This window comes from Ctenopharyngodon idella, chromosome 2 (genome assembly GCF_019924925.1).
Source record: "Ctenopharyngodon idella isolate HZGC_01 chromosome 2, HZGC01, whole genome shotgun sequence".
NCBI classification, from domain to species: Eukaryota; Metazoa; Chordata; class Actinopteri; order Cypriniformes; family Xenocyprididae; genus Ctenopharyngodon; species Ctenopharyngodon idella.
Window position 1 is genome coordinate 40,994,001 of NC_067221.1, and position 18,915 is coordinate 41,012,915.

General features: G+C 35.0%; 3 protein-coding genes across 22 annotated transcripts in view; 2 read left to right on the forward strand and 1 right to left on the reverse strand.

Annotated features, from left to right (window-relative positions):
- Window positions 1–4,763, forward strand: part of atcayb (ATCAY kinesin light chain interacting caytaxin b) — a 45,865-nt gene extending 41,102 nt beyond the window's left edge. For all 3 annotated transcript variants that reach the window (XM_051875133.1, XM_051875142.1, XM_051875150.1), the window contains 4 exons: window positions 51–86; window positions 411–440; window positions 1,651–1,697; window positions 3,779–4,763. In XM_051875133.1, coding sequence (XP_051731093.1) covers window positions 51–86; window positions 411–440; window positions 1,651–1,684 — 100 coding nt within the window. In that variant the 3' untranslated portion in view covers window positions 1,685–1,697; window positions 3,779–4,763. The remainder of the gene's footprint in view (window positions 1–50; window positions 87–410; window positions 441–1,650; window positions 1,698–3,778) is intronic.
- A 6,801-nt stretch (window positions 4,764–11,564) lies between these two features.
- nmrk2 (nicotinamide riboside kinase 2) lies at window positions 11,565–14,591 on the forward strand. Of its 2 annotated transcripts, XM_051876133.1 has the most exons (8): window positions 11,565–11,711; window positions 11,796–11,886; window positions 12,644–12,692; window positions 13,600–13,774; window positions 13,861–13,932; window positions 14,007–14,113; window positions 14,189–14,277; window positions 14,370–14,591. In XM_051876133.1, exons 1-7 carry the CDS (start codon window positions 11,686–11,688, stop codon window positions 14,275–14,277), a joined length of 609 nt encoding a protein of 202 aa, XP_051732093.1. In that variant the 5' UTR covers window positions 11,565–11,685; the 3' UTR covers window positions 14,370–14,591. The 2 variants fall into 2 exon arrangements, with proteins under 2 accessions (XP_051732093.1, XP_051732100.1); XM_051876140.1 differs by lacking the exon at window positions 12,644–12,692 and having other exon boundaries at window positions 11,654–11,711.
- Window positions 14,592–15,346: 755 nt separating this feature from the next.
- Window positions 15,347–18,590, reverse strand: LOC127502724 (uncharacterized). 17 transcript variants are annotated; one of them, XM_051876114.1, is made up of 3 exons: window positions 16,461–18,590; window positions 16,257–16,307; window positions 15,347–16,103 (listed from the first exon to the last, which is right to left on the reverse strand). In XM_051876114.1, the coding sequence occupies exons 1-3, from the start codon at window positions 17,354–17,356 to the stop codon at window positions 16,031–16,033; spliced, it is 1,020 nt and encodes a 339-aa protein (XP_051732074.1). In that variant the 5' UTR covers window positions 17,357–18,590; the 3' UTR covers window positions 15,347–16,030. The 17 variants fall into 17 exon arrangements, 15 of the variants coding, with proteins under 15 accessions (XP_051732074.1, XP_051732048.1, XP_051732021.1 ...); XR_007926928.1 differs by having other exon boundaries at window positions 15,347–16,715; window positions 17,277–18,590; XR_007926929.1 differs by having other exon boundaries at window positions 15,347–16,409; window positions 17,022–18,590.
- Window positions 18,591–18,915: the final 325 nt, after the last annotated feature.

Genomic DNA, 18,915 nt, shown 5'->3' on the forward strand with positions numbered 1-18,915 from the left:
GTAATGTGTGACAGTGTGATAACAGAGTTTCTGTTCTCTTCTTTCTGCAGATGTGAAGAGGAGCGAATCAAAGCGCAGAGAGAAAGGTAAAACTGCAAGGGTTTGCAGGATGGTATGGCGTTAGGTGATCTCGAGTGTACTTTGGCCTTTACATGATTCAAACTTTAAACAGGCCACAGCAGGGCAGTTCCTCTTACAGTCTGACCCATAACACACACACACACACACACATGCAATCTGTCTTGTAGATGATTAATAATCCATAACTGTGCATACTAAGAATATATGTATGCATTTGAATATAGTTGTCAGTCTCAAAACATTACAGTATGTGCATGGCTTATGAATGTGCTCATATATGTCAGACTTTGATTGTGCATTAATATGTTACTTTGATTATAACTTCACAGGCTTGAACAACTGAACAAGACATCAGAGAGGTGAAACTCTTTACAGCCATATTTAAACTGAAGCACAGCTGTGTTTGATGTATGTGACATTGCAGTAGTTTCTGTCTGGAGTCACAGGCTACATCTCAATTTGCATACTGCATATTAAAAGTATATATTTTACTAGTTAGTAAGAATTTTTTAACAAAAGGAAGCATGAAATTGATCAAAAGTGACAGTAAAGGCATTTATAATGTTACAAAAGATTCTATTTCAAATAAATGCTGTTCTTTTGAACTTTCTATTCATAAAAGAATCCTGAAAAATAAAATGTATCACAGTTTCCACAAAATATGAAGTTGTTTTCAACATCGATAATAATCAAAATAGTTTCTTAAGCAGCAAATCATCATATTAGAATGATTTCTGAAGGATCATGTGAAAATTCAGCTTTGATCACAGGAATAAATTAGATTTTACTATATATTCATATAGAATACACTTCTTTTAATAATAATAATATTTCACTGTTTTTACTGTTTTTTTGATCAAATAGAGACTTCTTTCAAATATATTAAAAACTCTTACCCACCTCAAACTTTTGAACAATAGTGTAAGATCATATTATATACTTATACTTGCTTATAACAATCTTATTACATACTACAGACATACATTGTCAAATACTATATGCATGTATTAGTTAGAAATTAAATTAATTACCTAAACCTCATTATTATTCAATTTTAGAGTTCAGAGTTAAGTACTGATGTTGTCATCAGAAACCAGAATTGTCAGTACAAGAGATTATGGGTAATATTAAATTTCACTGCAAATAGTTAACCTGTCTGAGCACCTTTGACATTTTCAACATGATTGATTTTTATCTCGCATACTAATTATGATGGATAGTGTGCAAATTGGGATGCACCCGTCACATGATCTGTCTGTATCAGAGAGACTTATATTTCAAGGTTACTGCATTAACTGCAAAAGCTTATTGAGAATGCATCATGCATTTATATTTTTTAACTCAGTGTTAAAGTCAAGATGCAGTCAAAATTTTACTTTACTTCTTTAATGCACGTCCATGGTCTGATTGCTCACAAATCATTGTTGCCAGTTATTTTTTGAAAAGTTAAATGTGTTGCAAACATTGTTTCATGTTTATGTCAAATGCAAAGAAATCTGCTGTGATTGTTTAACGTGCATTTACAGTATTTGTTTTGAATCTAATTCTGATTGGTGTATTATTTGGCAGGCCGCCCTCAGTGGCTGCAGAGGCCTGTCCCTGACGCGTCTCAATGGGTAAGAGAGCAAACAGCTGACTGTAACAGTAACAGTAGCCGGCTAGGAGGGTTTAATGCCCTCTGGATGATATGCCATATTTGGGGAACTCCAGGCCGTCTTTGAATGGCGAGAGGAGTAGCATCTCATCTCTCCGGGTCGGAACATTTCAAAAGCTCCGTTGCGCCACTTGTTACATAAAGCACATCTGCTGCGCTCGTCAGAACAGCAGCCGCACCGTCCCTGCCCCGATCACTGCTATTTTTGACCAGACTACTGACCGGTGCAAGGGCAATATCCCGTGGGGCATTGGGTTATCGACCCTCGTGTGCATCTTTCTTCAGTGTTGAGGAGTAACTGAAAGGGATAGTTGAAAATTTTGTAATTATTTACTCTTACTCCTTTAATCTTGCAGCTCATTTCCATATAATCCACAATTGTTTGCAACCATCAGTGTCAAGGACAAACACCATAAAGGTGGTCTATATGACTCAGACTGAAATTTATGTCAGGTTTGGTCATGAGACCTGCGAAAACTAATGACAGTGTCATTGACGTCCGCTCTGACGTGACGTGAAGTGCAGCGGCCATGTTTGATTTGAGAGCGACAGCAAAATGGAAGATTTTCAGTTAATAATGACTTAAATTTCTGTCAGTTCTTCTGAAGCTTTTTTGTATAAACTCAGATGACTTGAAATGTAAATATATTAAATATTGAAATATTTGATCAATATTTAATATATAATTTATGTTTAATTTAAATTTTATATTTAATATAAAATATATACTATATATATAATTCAAATTATTATGTATATAAATATTTTATTATGTTTAATATATATTTTATATTTCATATAAAATATATTAAATATATTATATATACATGTATAATAATCAAGCAAGATTCTTTTAAACAGTAGTTTAAAAGAAAAAAGAAAACTGACCATAGAAGAAGACAGTTAACAATACTGGCTCCTGTAGCGCCCCCTATGACAACACTGAGAATGCAACACATACTTTATGCATTATTAATACTGTCTGATTCCCAAAACATGACAAGCTTAAAATAGATCTGCGTCATTAAAAATATTTGCATTCATGAATATGAATGACCTTACTGTTTTTGTACCAGAAAAATTTATTTACAAAGATATAAGCCTTAAAACAGCTTCAGTATAGCTAGCTACATTTATAGTGCAGTTTAACTACAATAGGATTAGTTTTAAATAGCCTCCCCAACACTGTCTTTCTCCCTTTTTCTTGTAATGTTAACTCACTCTCTCTCTCTCTCTCTCTCTCTGTTCGCTTACTCGTCTCTCCTCCATCCGCTCTGATTTATTTTTGGCCGCGTCTCCTGTCACGCTCACAGGTCGGCGGTATATCTATCTCGCTGTACCCGCTGTGAGGGGTGGCACTTCACTCTGTGCCCCTGTGACTCGTCTGATATGTCTAGTATGTGCAGATGGCATATTCTCCCGTTCCACCGTCTGCTTGACCAATCAAACGCTGCAGAGGAAACAAACGCACAACTAGTGTTATAGCCCATTAATGAGATGTCGTGTTTTGTTTAATTAATCACTGTGGTTATGATGATGATGATGATGATGATGCACAAGATGTTGATCATAGATAATACAGGAATCTCACGAAAACTGTGATGAACATGAACACTTCACACAAAAATAATATATATATATATTATTTTTTAAGAAATGTAATTATGTTTTGGCATTATTAGATTGGATGAATGGACGGACGGACAGACGGATGGATGGATAGAACGATAGATAGATAGATAGATAGATAGATAGAATGATGGGTAGATAGAACAATGGATGGATGGATGGATGGATGAATGGATGAATAGATAGATAGGTGGATGGATGGATGAATGAATAGATAGATAGATAGATAGATAGATAGATAGATAGATAGGTGGATGATGGATGAATAGATAGATAGATAGATAGATAGATAGATAGATCACGCATTCACATGATTAGAAAGCAAAACTGCTGATTAAAAAGAAAAGAAAAAAAATCTAAAAGAGGTGATCATTATAAACGCACTGATCATGAATGATATCTTCTCATTCACAGATACAGCTGAAGTCAGGGATTCATCTGTGCATGTCATTTTCCAAAGATGATCCTTTAAAGAACAATCATGATTGATCAGCACTGCAGAACGATGACGATGTTTTTGATCTCAGTCTCAAGTCAAGTTTTTCCATTCATTCACCCTGACCTTTGACCTGGATCGCTTCACGACGGACCGCAGCTGAGTAAGTGTGAACGAGAGAGAAAACAAACACTCACGGACTCTCTTTTCTAATACTTGTTTTGTTTCTGAACATCTGTGCAAACTCAATCATCTTGTGTAGCAGTCATTGTGTTGTACAGATGTGTGTTTTATACCAGCAGGATCATATCTTGACTTGGCAGTTTGAACAAGTACAGCTGCCAACCGCTTCCACAATGGGAAAACTATTCTGCCCGTTACATAATGCAGCAGTTTACAGGTTTAAAGTCAACATGAAATCATATTGTCATTGAAAACAACCTTATTTATCATGTTAACCAATCACCGAATAATTATCCAGTCATTGTTTAGGGCTGTGCTAATTCATCCTTTCTAAAAATCAAGTCAGTGTTTAATGCTGGTTAACATTGATGTGATAAAGTTCTCAGCAATAATAAGGATTTGTTTACATGAACTTGACATTCATGTTGACTTTCAAACATATCTGAGTAAATGTGAAGGTTGTGTGCAGCAGGTCACGCTGGGCTTCATGTTCACTGCGACTGTAATCAGTGTCTTTAATAAGGATTCAGAATGCAATACTAACATACTGCTGCCCTGCTGACAGGAAACGTTCAGGCAAGGTTCTCTCAATGTTATGAACAAACATTTGTTTATAGAACGTTAGTTCAAAGTTATCTGGTCTTCAATAATGTTCTTAAAACATCAGCACAAAAACATTTATACATCATTTAAATGTTACTACTTGTTTTGGAATGTTCAGAGAACATTCAAAAGTAACATTTTCAGAATGTTTGAAGAATGATGAAATGGAATGTTCACGTAACCAACAAACTTTTTAAAAACATTTAAAAAACTTTTCGTGAACTTTCAGAACTTAATGAGAACGTTCTTAGAACATATTTTAAACGGTATTTGAAACAGTATGCAAAAATAAACACTTCATACTGCTACACTGTTGTCACATGACCGCACACAATGATTTTCTTAATCAGAATTTTTGTCTTGTTTTTCAGAACAAATATCTAAGGGTCCAAGACATTTCGATGTCCGCATCAATAGAAATTTACAAAAGTGATTTTATATACATAGAAAGCACATTAAAGGGCTAGTTCACACAAAAATGAAATTTCTGTCATTAATTACTCACCCGCATGTCGTTCCACACCTTCGTTTATCTTCAGAACACAAATTAAGATATTTTTGATGAAATCCGAGGGTATCTGATCCACACATAGGCAGCAACGACATTGCACCATTTGACGTAGAGAAAGGTAGTTAAAAACATGGTTAAAATAGTCAACATGGCTCAACCTTAGTGTTATGAAGCGATGAGAATACTTTTTGTGTGCAAAAACAAAACAAAAATAATGACTTTATTCAACAATTTGAACCGATTTGTTTTGTTTTTGAACACAAGAAGTATTATCGTTGCTTCATAACATTAAGGTTGAACCACTATAGTCACGATAACTATTTTAACCATGTTTTCAACTACCTTTCTGGACGTCAAAAGGTGCAATGATGTTGCTACATATGTCTGGATCAGATACCCTCAGATTTTGTCAAAAATATCTTAATTTGTGTTCTGAAGATGAACGAAGGTCTTACGGGTGTGGAACGACATGAGGGTGAGTAATTAATGACAGAATTTTCATTTTTGGGTGAACTAACCCTTTAAATGCAAGTAAAACGTCTACTTTTAAGGTTTCGAATTGTCAAAATGTGGGTGAAATAATGTTCCATTGTCATTCAGTGTAACACTTGTATTTATGTAAAAATTGAAACAACATACTTATTCTGACCTGTACATATTAAAATATCTAAAAGAATAAGTGAGCATACTAAATTTTATTGCATTATTATTGCAGTAAAAAAATTTTGCTGACAAATAGAGCAAACCCTAGGATAGTGGCAAAGTTTAGTAATTAGCATTTGGGGTAAAAGTAATTTTTAATATGGCATAAATAGATTTTTGTTGTAAATATCCCTGACAAGATTGTTACACTGAATGACATTTTAGTGGGTGTCTTCTGTAAATCATGGTAAAAATGTATATCTAATTTTTGCTCAGAAATAGACAAACAAATCAAACAGGACCCATTCTGATGTATTGAAAAACAACAACAATTCAGAGCTGTATTACACTTATTGTTTTGATGCATCTTTGACCCCTAAACATTCTTAAATCAAGACATTTACTGAAGAAGCAAAATGACTTAAGATATTCAGTATTGCAAGTGAAAATGAAGTGAGTTTATGCTTTAAAAAATCTGCCAATGGGGTCAGAAAAATAATCTTGTTTTCCTTTTGAATGAAGTTTATTTTTCTGAGCCCATTGACAGATGTTTCTTCTTGTTTTAAGCATAAACTTACTAATTTTTGATACATTTTTCAAAACCACGACTTAATATCTCAAATCATTTTGCTTTTTCAGTAAATGTATCTTGATTCAAGAATGTTAATATATGTACTGGAAAACAAGACTGAAATACTGAGGAAGAAAATCATTTTGCAGTGCATTGCATGTTTTATTCAGCAAATAGCATCCATTTATAATCTCATTTTAATGCTGTTTTAACTTTTGAGAGTCAAGAAGATGATAAAAATCATGGCCGACATGATTTCCTTTTCATGCAACACACAAGAAATTGAAGGTCAAGTTGAGTGCATTGCATTGTGGAATACAGTATTCATTCACAGTATGCAATAAATTCTGTGCACAATATGCATACTGTAGAAATATGATAGGATGATTCTCTGAACACATGAGCGATTATCTCAGTGAGCCGTCTGAATTCACTACAAGTTATCCATGTACATAGACTCTGTGCGCTTCCAACACCGACGTCCCATGATGACATCACGAGAGGCGGAGCTTGTTATCCCTCCCTTCATAATGCCTTATGGGTACTCTGTCATATCAGATACAGAGTTCTTATAATAACACTTTACAATAATTGTAACAACACTTCTAAAGCATTTATTAATCTTAGTTAATTTCAACATTTACTAATACATTATTAAAATCAAAAGCGCTATCTGTTAATATTATTTAATGGACTTGAGCTGACATGAACTAATAGTTGTATTTTGATTGACTAACATTAACAAAGATTAATAAATATTATAACAAATGAATTGCACTTGTAATGTTAGTTAAACGAATGGGACCTTATTGTAAAGTGTTACCTGATAATTTCACATTGACAATAAAAGCACATTCATTTAGTGTCATCGTTCCACTGGATTGACCAATCAGCATGCAGGACTGGAACAGTCCATTTTCTAAGTGCTCATAATGCATTTTGATGGGATCATTTCAGCCACATTATTGTATAATGTACATGATCAGACTGTTTAACAGTGTACTGTGTGTAAATCATTTGTATCATATGATGTGCAATAAGTGCTAACATTGATGATGTGATGACTAATAAAAGGTAAATATAACTGTCAAGTCTTGTATTTTCCAGTTTCCGCTTGCATTACTCTCAGGCCAGATATAGACCATCAGGATTTGGTGTTTAATTCAATAACAGCGTTCTTGTATGGACAGTCACGCGTGTCCCAGCAGGCCTCTGTTGTGAACTGTTCATAGGTCAGGAATGAGGTGAGTCATGAGATTCTGGAATGACTCATAATATATCTGATGTCTGAATGTCACAAACAAATCATAAACAAATGCAACCTAAGCTCCCATCACCTCACGGAGTCCGTAATCTCATGTCATGTTGGAGAAACAATAATAATTTTTAAAGATATATGCCTTTGACCTAGTTAACAAAGGCTGTTAGCTGTTTCCTGTTCATCTCTATTCATGCTGAGCTGTAGAAAGTACACAAAATTAGCAAAAGAATAAGTGTTGAGTCAATGTTTTTAGTCAAAGAAACACATTTGAGGAACACTTTACAATAATGTGTCATTAATGCATTAACTAACAATGAGCAATACATTTGTTACAGTACTTTTTATTCTTTATTTTAAAAAATAGATATGGTAACACTTTATTTTAGGATTCAATTCTCACTTTTAACTAGTTGCTTATTAGCTTGTATATTACTAGTATATTGGCTGTTTATTAGTACTTATAAAGCACAGTATGCTGTAGCATTCATTAACAAAGTGTCATAAATACTATAATATATTCAGTACGCTACAATTTACTATAGTATGGTTCAATAACACTATAGTATTTAATGCCTTATTCTGCATGACCTTATTCTACATCCCTTAATCCTTACCCAATACCTACATTTAAACACTACAAAAACTACTATATATATCTATCTTCACAAGTTTGCCACTCAATCCATATTACACATTAATGGACCCTTTCTCAATACCAAATACAACATATTATTTATATAAAATAATATTTATTGAACAACAATATTTAAATTGACAACAATAGCCATTGTAAATGACAATAGGAAATAAACAAAATTGTATAATTCAGTCAAACATACAAAAGCAGTGCTCTAAAGGAAATATAGCCTTAATATTAAATTATTAAATTTAACACAGCCCAGTATATTAATACGACCAATTATTGCCCGTTTTATGTACCCAAAATGAATTATATCTCATGTTTAACCACTATTAGAGCCAAATCCCCAAAGCACTGGCTGAGATGAAGCTGTTCTCAGCAGGTACACGAGCACTGAGCGGCCGCTGACGGCCTGGGGCTCGCATCTCTGAAAACGTCTAAACAAATTATAAAATAGGCGCTATGATGACATGCATCACATATTTCAGGTCTAAACAACTACATTCTCATCTAAAAAACTCTTAAAACTACAGTTCATGGTGCAACAAGTGTAGAATTTGTAAAAAATTACAGTGAGTACATTACAATCAGTCGCTTCAAATGGAGTGATACAAACGGTGAAAAGGTAGGAGTGCTGTTATCACTAGAATATTGCACAGCTATCAGCCAATCAGATTCGAGAACCAGAAAGAACTAATATATATATATATATATATATATATTAAAGAGAAAAAAATGAAGACATTATAACCTGTTAAATATGTACTTTGTTCTTTGAAGCTCTAATTAAATTAGCAGTAAAGAGTAAAAAGAGTGATTTTTGCATTGGAAATATTCAGTTTAAAATACAAACTTCTTAAAATATTACTGAAGTATAGTATTAAAATATATACCTACTCGAGGTCTTTATACCACTGAACGTGATTATTGTTATCAGTACACACTGTACACTTTTACATGTTTGTTTACTGACATAAAAGGAAACTTGTGTGACTCGTGTCGTTTATTGAATCATAAAAATAATCAAAGTGTTTTATATTTGTGTTTATATTTCTCAGGAGCGATGACATGAGTTTTACGATGATAAAAACTGAAGTTCAGCTCAGATGACTGATAATTATGAATGACTGAAAGATAAAGCATTGTAACTTGAATACAGTATGTTAGAATATTAAATGTTGCAATAGTCATAAAAGGAAGTGAAATGTTAGTATTATCATGGACACTTGGACTCTGAACATGATTTAGTTTTATTAAGATCAAGACGATGAATAATGACAGTTTTGGTTCCAAAAACAAATAACCTGTTTTGATGCCTTCCTGTTTATATATGCAGAGGATATGTGTGATGCTGCATTATATTTGGCTAAAATAATAGGTAGCTTCATTATGCATTTTGATAATGTCTAGGTAAGGACTGGAACAGAGCATGGTATGTATGTTTGTTGCGTCAGAAGCATTTGTACCGTGATGAATGGTCACATGTAGACATCATGCCAAATATAGCGCCGTGGCCTCGTCCACTGAGAGCTTCACCTCAAGCTGGGAGAAAAGTTCACTCACACTGTGCCAAGAAGACAAGTCAAGTAATTGGAAACAATTTAATCGGGATGGTCAAGTATCATTAGAGGAAACATGCTCTGATACCACGAGCCTGTCTGTCTTTATTTAACATTTGGCTCTGTGATCTCGCTTCCATTCATGTGGAGAGTGTGTGACCATAATAATTAACAAGCATCCAAACTAAATGCATACTAGCAAATATAAATAATTCATAAAATGCTCTAACAAAAGTTCTTACAGTCAACACTTTCTCTGCAGTTTCAAACATCAGGATCAACCATTTCTTGATGTTGAAACTAAATGATCACATGTGGGATTCTGGCCAGACTGGAGTTCACAGAGTAAAATGAGCTGAAATGATGTGGGAAGATGAGCATACAGACAAAAGTACACATACTGAAGACATACTGCATACTAAGAATGTATATTTCATGTCACAGCACTTGTTTGAGGACAAATTCAAAAAAACATTTTTATTGTAAATAATATCACCATAATTATTAGCCTATTTTAAATAATGATGGTTAGGGGTGTTCAGGTTACATATCGTGACATATCATATAATTATCAGTGATAAAAATGATCAATCTTCAGCGTAATTGTGTTTAATGGGTTATTTATTTTAGTGGTAGTCTGTTTTAATAGAGGTTTAATAATAACAGCAATTGACTGCATTGATTATGGGATTTAATAATCATTTACATTAACAGTATGCATACATTTTTGACCCATAAACATTGTGTTTTTGTCAGTTTTCCACTACTGTACCATGGTTACTACATGAAGAAATACTATAGTAATTTATAGTAAAATACTATAGTGTTTTTGAACCATACTATAGTAAAGTACCTGAATTAATTTATAATATAACAACTATAGTAGCCTAATATAAACAAATTACCCAATACTGTACTAGGTTTTCTACAACTATAGGGTATATTATACTACATTACACTAGTTTACTGTAGTAAAAACTAAAGTATACTACAGTATTTATTACAGTTTATCAGTTCACTATAGTTAATACTACAGTATGCTGTAGGATTCCTTAACAAAGTGTTGTAAATACTATAATATATACAGTATACTACAATTTACCATAGTATGGTTCAAAAACACGATAGTATTTACTATTTATAACTTTTAGTAACCACAAATTAACCATGGTTTCACTACACTAACCATGGTAGCTTGTTTGTAGTAAAACTGGTTGTACGGTAATCATTCCGTCAGAAAAACATGGTTACTACACTTTTACTATAATAAAACCATGGTTAACCTGTGAAATCACTGTAAAATCGCTTTAATTTACACCTTTAGACTTTATTATTACATTGTGACTATAAAACCTCCATTGTAACCACAAGAAATGGGTTTGTGAAGTGAAATCACGGTAAAATCGCTCTAATTTACACCGTTACTACATTGTGACTCGTCTGTAAACGGTTCGTTGTGTAAATGAAGTGTTTATTCCTTTACCTGTGTTCATTCACGTCATCATTTCGGTGGTCATGTGTGTTAAACACAAAGTGTGTTAGTTGGCGTGATTTCATGGTATATTTCCACTCTTTAATTGACCCTCGGAGCCGCGCAGTGCTCGATCTGCCCCCACCGCGCGCGCGACCTGCTGACAGACGAAAAGCGACAGGTGCGGCAGTGGAACTGTGCCAGTATGCAAATTAGCAAGACGACTCCATCGCTGATTGGTTCCCAGAGAGCGCAAGCGATCCGCGTCTCCGTGACGCAAAGCCGAGCCGCCTATATAACGAGGCGAAAGCCTAGTCCATCAATGAAATAGTAAAGAGAGGGGAAGGAGATAGATTGAAAGCATTCCCGACCGTATTGGCAATTAAAGGAAGATATTCCTTTGCTAGTGTCCTACCGCGAAGACCAAGAACAAAAAGGATCAGAATGAAGTTTATTATTGGAATAGGGGGGTGAGTAATGCACAATATCACTATATTGAACATCTGTTGTGTGATCTAATCGTTTAATATGTGTGTGTAATGCGTCTATTACAGTGTGACAAATGGAGGCAAGACAACTTTGACTGGAAGACTCATAAAGAACCTACCAAACTGTTGTGTGGTACATCAAGATGATTTTTTCAAGGTATGTTGTTAAATTACACTTTTTACTACTGCTTAGTATATATACTGTGGCCCCTAGAAATATTTAGACATTTATGCCACACTTAAGAATGTATGAATGTTATTGCATTGTAACATATCAAATGCAATTAATTTCATGCATTTTAAGTTTGATTTAAGTGTCCAAATACTTCATATTTACTGTGTAGATATAGGCTATAGACCAACATAAACAGAATTAATGACAAGGGACGGAAAAGGTAAAGACATAGGACTTAATCATATATTGTATTTTATGGATCCATTGTCCATATTGTTGGTTCCATATGCTGGTGTTCTCCTGGACAGCCAACCTCAAAGACACAACAAATGAATGCCGTTTGAGGTGTACAGCTGAGCAGGCATTCATTTGCAGCATTAAACTCCACTAATATGATTCTCTTGGTCATGCATTTATCATTCTATGGCATGCAAGAGGATCTGGCAAGCCTTCACCACACCAAACGCTCTCCAAGCGCCCATATTTTATAACACCTCTTAAGTGCATCACACATTCCTAACTGTCATTAGAGGCTCTTCTACACTAAGGAGCCTCTCAAGAATCGCATTATAAAGATAATTCAGCCCAACGAAGTGCACATTTAGTGCATTGCAACCAAATTAAGTTAATTATGCCCCCCCAAGTTATAGCCTGAGTGCTTGGCGTCACATGTCCAGGTGGGACCAGCACTGCCTGAGCGATCTACACCTTTTTGTTTTATTGGTCACTGTTATTGCAGCCCCAAGATCAAATAGAGTTCGGGGAGGACGGCTTTAAACAATGGGATGGTAAGAGTGGCTTTCGCTGTGGGAAGAGAAACAGTAATGTATTCCCACCTTTCCATAAACATTCTGATGTTTGCTTTTCTGTAACGTAAACCTAAAACCCAGCAGAACTCTTTGTCTTACATTGCACGTCAAAAGTTTGGACACACCTAAAAATGTATTTTTAGTTTATTAATAGTTTTTAAAAGAACCATTTTTTCTCAGATTGAAAAACTTTAAGAACGTTTTTCCACTATAAAGAACTTTTTGTGCGTTAAAAAGGTTCCATTGATGTTAAAAGTTCTTTTTGGAACCAATAATGCCAATAAAGAGCCTTTATTTTTAAGAGCCCATTTTGAACATTCATCAACCAAAGTTATGTTTTCATCAAACACTCTAAAAAATGCTGGGTTAAAAACAACCCAAGTTGGGTGGAAAATGGACAAACCCAGCGATTGGGTTGTTTTAACTCAACAATTGTTGCCTCTAGTAATTATGTGTCTGATTTTTAATTTCCAACCTATTTTGGGTTCATTTTAAGCCAGACATATAGTAACTTTTAAACAATAGTTGAGTTAAATAAAACTGCCCAGCACATTGGGCAAACATTTAACCCAACTGCTGGGTCAAAACAACCCAGTTGCAGGGTTTGTCCATTTTCAACCCAACATGGGTTGTTTTTAACCCAGCATTTTTTAGAGTGTACTCTTAAAAAGCATTTTATAAACAGATTAAGAAGAATAAGTGTGTCCAAACCTTAGACTGCTAGTGTAAATTTGACTCACAGCTATAATATTAATTATTAACATCCCTAAAAAGGAGAAAGGACAATAATTTAAAAGAAGAGAAAACATTTTTAATGCATTACTTTAATGTTTCCATTATCCTAGCATGTGAGACACGCCTTCTCTTTTTTGTCTCCCGTGTGCAGTGATTACCTCCTTGGACATGGATGCGATGGTGAACACGGTTAAAGGATGGATGGAGAACCCGGTGAAGTTTGCTCGCTCCCATGGCGTGACCGTTTCCGCCACATCCGACGGCTCGGACCCGGAGCGTGAGATCCACATACTCATTATAGAGGGATTTCTTCTCTATAACTACAAGTAGGTGTTTTTTCACTGAAGGCTTATTGACTTGATAAACATAAAGATTTGACTGTTGATGGTTTTCGTTTTGTTTCCACCTCCAGGCCTTTGCTCGACGTCTACAACAAGTGCTTCTATGTGACCATTCCATATGAGGAGTGCAAAAGGAGAAGAAGGTGAGGGTTATTTCTGATGTTTGCAGATGGTTTGGTCGATGATTTTTCTAACAAATCCATCTCCTCCCTTTCAGTACAAGATCGTACACCGTTCCTGACCCTCCCGGTCTGTTTGATGGCCACGTGTGGCCAATGTACTTGAAACACAGGATAGAGATGGAAAACAGCAGCCTACATATCAGTAAGTCTTACACTAGTGGTGAAATGGCATTCACGACACATTTCTGTAATCTCTAACTCACATCTGTATCTGCAGAATATCTGGATGGGATGAAATCGAAAGAGGAGCTCTATAACCAAGTTTATGAAGACATTCAAAACTCGCTGCTCAATAATGCCTTATAGGTAAGAATCTCTATCCTTTAATACACATAAGCATGACCTACCTCATTATGAAGATGTTTTTCTTATCAGTTGTTTCCTCTTTCTCTTTGCAGCATCTCCAGTTGGAATGAAGATGTGTGTGTATAGAACTGTAAATAGCGTCATACGTAGATATGGCTTCAGCCAGTAGACGAATTTTGTAAATAACATAACGAAGTACTAACTTATTTTAAAACTGATGGCAAGAGCCTGTTATTTTATATTGCTGTATCTATGTAACTTTTGTTTTATTAAAAACAAGCATTGCTCTCTGGGCTGTCCAGAGATGAACAGTATGAATGTGTTTTCATTTTACTGTATCTGAAGCTCTTCATTTGAACACTTTCAGTGTTGTGTTTTCATTCTCAACACATGTAAACCATCTTGAAAATCTTTACGATTGCAACTACAAAATATAAGGGCAAAATATAGAATATTTATTGAAATCATTAAATATAAAATGTTGAAATCAAGAAATAAAAAAATGCAATGAATACTCATTTAATTTTTTTTTTATTACAACAATTTCATGATTTATTATTATTTATTCATTTAATTTTGTTCAGAATATCAAATTTCAGGGTATATTTCATGTAATATTTTGCGTCATTCTTCATTTTACATTAAATAAGTGCATCACACCTTAATTATGCATTCAAGTATGTTTATTTATTGATCGCAACATTTTGATGATACATTATAATTTATTTAGTTTCTCCAATATGCCAAATTTCATCTAATATTTTGTGTAATATTTCACTTTGTGTTCTTTGTTTGTTTATGCTAATATACAGTGTTGGGTGTAATGTACTGTATTACTAAGTAATTAATTACTGTAATTTGATTACTTCCCTTAGAAAAAAATAAAGTAATTAATTACTTTTTTAGAGTAACTTACCCAGCACTGCTAATGTCATTGTATTTTCATTTATTGTTTGCAACATTGAATTATTTATTTGATAATTTCATGATATGCTTATTTATTTGGCTCAGATATCAAAAACTGCTCAGGTAAAATGTTTTACACAGTGTTCCAGCAATGTTGGTCTGGTTTTATGTTTATTCAGACATTTATTCAAAGTCAATGCCATTAAACAGAAAACAAACACATAACAGACACTCAGACACAAGGTCATTTCAGTCATTTATAGTTTGCTACACTCGTATGAAATGTCAATGCTAATTTTATTGAAGTACTTTCAGTGCACACAAACAATCAGGAAGCTTATTTTATCATCTGAGTATCAAGTATTTAGACTGGCTTAATGATATATGAATATGCATACTCATGCAATAAATACTGAAGCAGCATGATACAGTGAATTATTTTGTTTTTCCTTGCTGTAACATTCTTTCCATCATAAATGTACAATTAAAATGATATATAATTAAATAATGCCAACAAATAGAAAGAACTAAGTAGAAAGTACCCATGCTACTTCTCCCGGCGAGATTCTGAAGCGCACATACGATGGACACCTTGGGCCTGTCCGAATACCCACACTTGTGGTCTTTGCACTTGACAACTTGTCAACTTTCATGACATATTTCCAGAGTTTGGCCAAAGTGTTCAAGTGGTGTAAAGACAGTAAGTGTTTTAAATGGTTAGTTCACCCAAAAATGAAAATTGTGTCATCATATACTCACCTTCATGTCATTCCAAACCCGTAAGACTGAAAATAATGAAGATATTTTATTCACATATAAACATTGATCAGCAAACATAAACAGAAGCTCAACTGAACACGAGAACGAACCTCATTGGTTCTTGTTGAAGCTCAAAGGTGCTGCGTAACACGAGAATGAACCTCATTGGTTCTTGTTGAAGCTCAAAGGTGCTGCGTAACACGAGAATGAACCTCATTGTTTCTTGCAGAAGCTCAAACATGCTGCGTAACACGAGAATGAACCTCATTGGTTCTTGTTGAAGCTCAAACGTGCTGCGTAACACGAGAATGAACCTCATTGGTTCTTGTTGAAGCTCAAACGTGCTGCGTAACACGAGAATGAACCTCATTGGTTCTTGTTGAAGCTCAAACATGCTGCGTAACACGAGAATGGACCTCATTGGTTCCTGCTGAAGCTCAAACTTGCTGTGTAACACAAGAATGAACCTCATTGGTTCTTGTTGAAGCTCAAACGTGCTGCGTAACACAAGAATGAACCTCACTGGTTCTTGTTGAAGCTCAAACATGCTGCGTAACACGAGAATGAACCTCATTGGTTCTTGTTGAAGCTCAAAGGTGCTGCGTAACACGAGAATTAACCTCATTGTTTCTTGCAGAAGCTCAAATGTGCTGCGTAACACGAGAATGAACCTCATTGGTTCTTGTTGAAGCTCAAACTTGCTGTGTAACACGAGAATGAACCTCATTGGTTCTTGCAGAAGCTCAAATGTGCTGTGTAACACGAGAATGAACCTCATTGGTTCTTGTTGAAGCTCAAACTTGCTGTGTAACACGAGAATGAACCTCATTGGTTCTTGTTGAAGCTCAAACTTGCTGTGTAACACGAGAATGAACCTCATTGGTTCTTGTTGAAGCTCAAATGTGCTGCGTAACACGAGAATGAACCTCATTGGTTCTTGTTGAAGCTCAAACTTGCTGTGTAACACAAGAATGAACCTCATTGGTTCTTGTTGAAGCTCAAATGTGCTGCGTAACACGAGTATGAACCTCATTGGTTCTTGTTGAAGCTCAAACTTGCTGTGTAACACAAGAATGAACCTCATTGGTTCTTGTTGAAGCTCAAACGTGCTGCGTAACACAAGAATGAACCTCACTGGTTCTTGCTGAAGCTCAAACGTGCTGCGTAACACGAGAATGAACCTCATTGGTTCTTGTTGAAGCTCAAATGTGCTGCGTAACACGAGAATGGACCTCATTGGTTCTTGTTGAAGCTCAAATGTGCTGCGTAACACGAGAATGGACCTCATTGGTTCTTGTTGAAGCTCAAACGTGCTGCGTAACACAAGAATGAACCTCATTGGTTCTTGCTGAAGCTCAAACTTGCTGTGTAACACAAGAATGAACCTCACTGGTTCTTGCTGAAGCTCAAACATGCTGCGTAACACGAGAATGTGTTATGAGCTTCCGTTTACCATAACTGATGTTTGCGTAAATGAATGTTTTTATGTGAATGAGACAAAAGAGTAAGAAAATCCTTTTTTACAGTGTAAAATTAATTTGTATGAATGGACAGAAATGAGTCAATTATTGTCATGCAGTAGCTATAAACTTAATGCTCCAGATGCTTTGATCTTGGGCGAATTTGATGAGAAATATTTGAGTTCATACTGACATCTCTGACTTTTGAATGCAAATTTGTTGTCTTAGCAAATCTGAGCACAGTTTGAGACAACATTGAGATCTTTTCTGAAGATAACTGAGATTTATGTGGTCATTTCTCATGCGAAACATCTGGCAAGAGTCTGTTTGCTGTTCATTTAATCTCATTTCAGTCCTGCATGATGCACTGAGAGCGCGGTTACATGTGTGAGGTGTTATATTTAGGCTGCATGCCTTCAGTGTCAGGAGAGAAGGACCTATGTGAGATGTAAATAGAAGTGCATGCTCTGATCTTGAACCGGTTCGTCCCCTCGATCGCAGCCATGTGACCCTGTGTCGCACTGTCACACCTTCAGCCAAGTGCCTGGACCACGAGGTCTGGCTGGGGGAAAGGTGAGAACGTCTCCAACGTCATGGTTTGTCACGACGACCTCAAAAAGATGCAGAGTTGCAGATCAAATTTTGGCCTATTTTAGTTTAAATGCGAAGAAGTCGAGACTTGATGTTCGTATCCTTTTCTCTCACGGATTCAAGTGTCAGAATACTCTTTGAGGTCGCTGAATCGTAAAACTGCTGCTCTGTGACCCTGCAGGAAGTGATGTATGTGTGCGAGGGACTTTTTGTGGGCTGAAATTGTTGTCACACACACTCATAACTGAGATAGTTGAAGGGCGGCAGCTGCCGTCCCATCAGCAGCTGTAAATGTGCAAGCGACATTTCACTCATACGCCAGATGACAGCCTCATTTTTTTGTTTGGACAAAGGTCTATTAAAAGAGCCTGAAACTTTCAAGCAATGAAAATTAAATTATATTTTTTTATTGTTTAATGTTGGGTTGTTCTTTGTTTGTGTGTGCGTGTGTGTGTGTGTGTGTGTGTGTGTGTGTGTGTGTGTGGTGTGTATATATATATATATATATATATATAATAAATAATAATAATAATAATTCCTTACATTTATATAGCGCTTTTCTGGGTACTCAAAGCGCTTTACATACGGAAGGGGAAATCTCCTCAACCACCACCAATGTGCAGCATCCACCTATATATATATATATATATATATATATATATATACATATATATAATTAGTGCTGTCAAACTATTAATTGTGATTAATTGCATCCAAAATAAAAGTTTGTTTACATAATATATGTGTGTAGTGTATATTTATTATGTATATATATATATATACAGTATATAATTTATATTATATATAAATGTAAATATTTAATATCTAAATATATTTTGTTAAATACATACATGCATGTGTATTTATTTATACATAATAAATATACACTACACACATATATTATGTAAACAAACTTTTATTT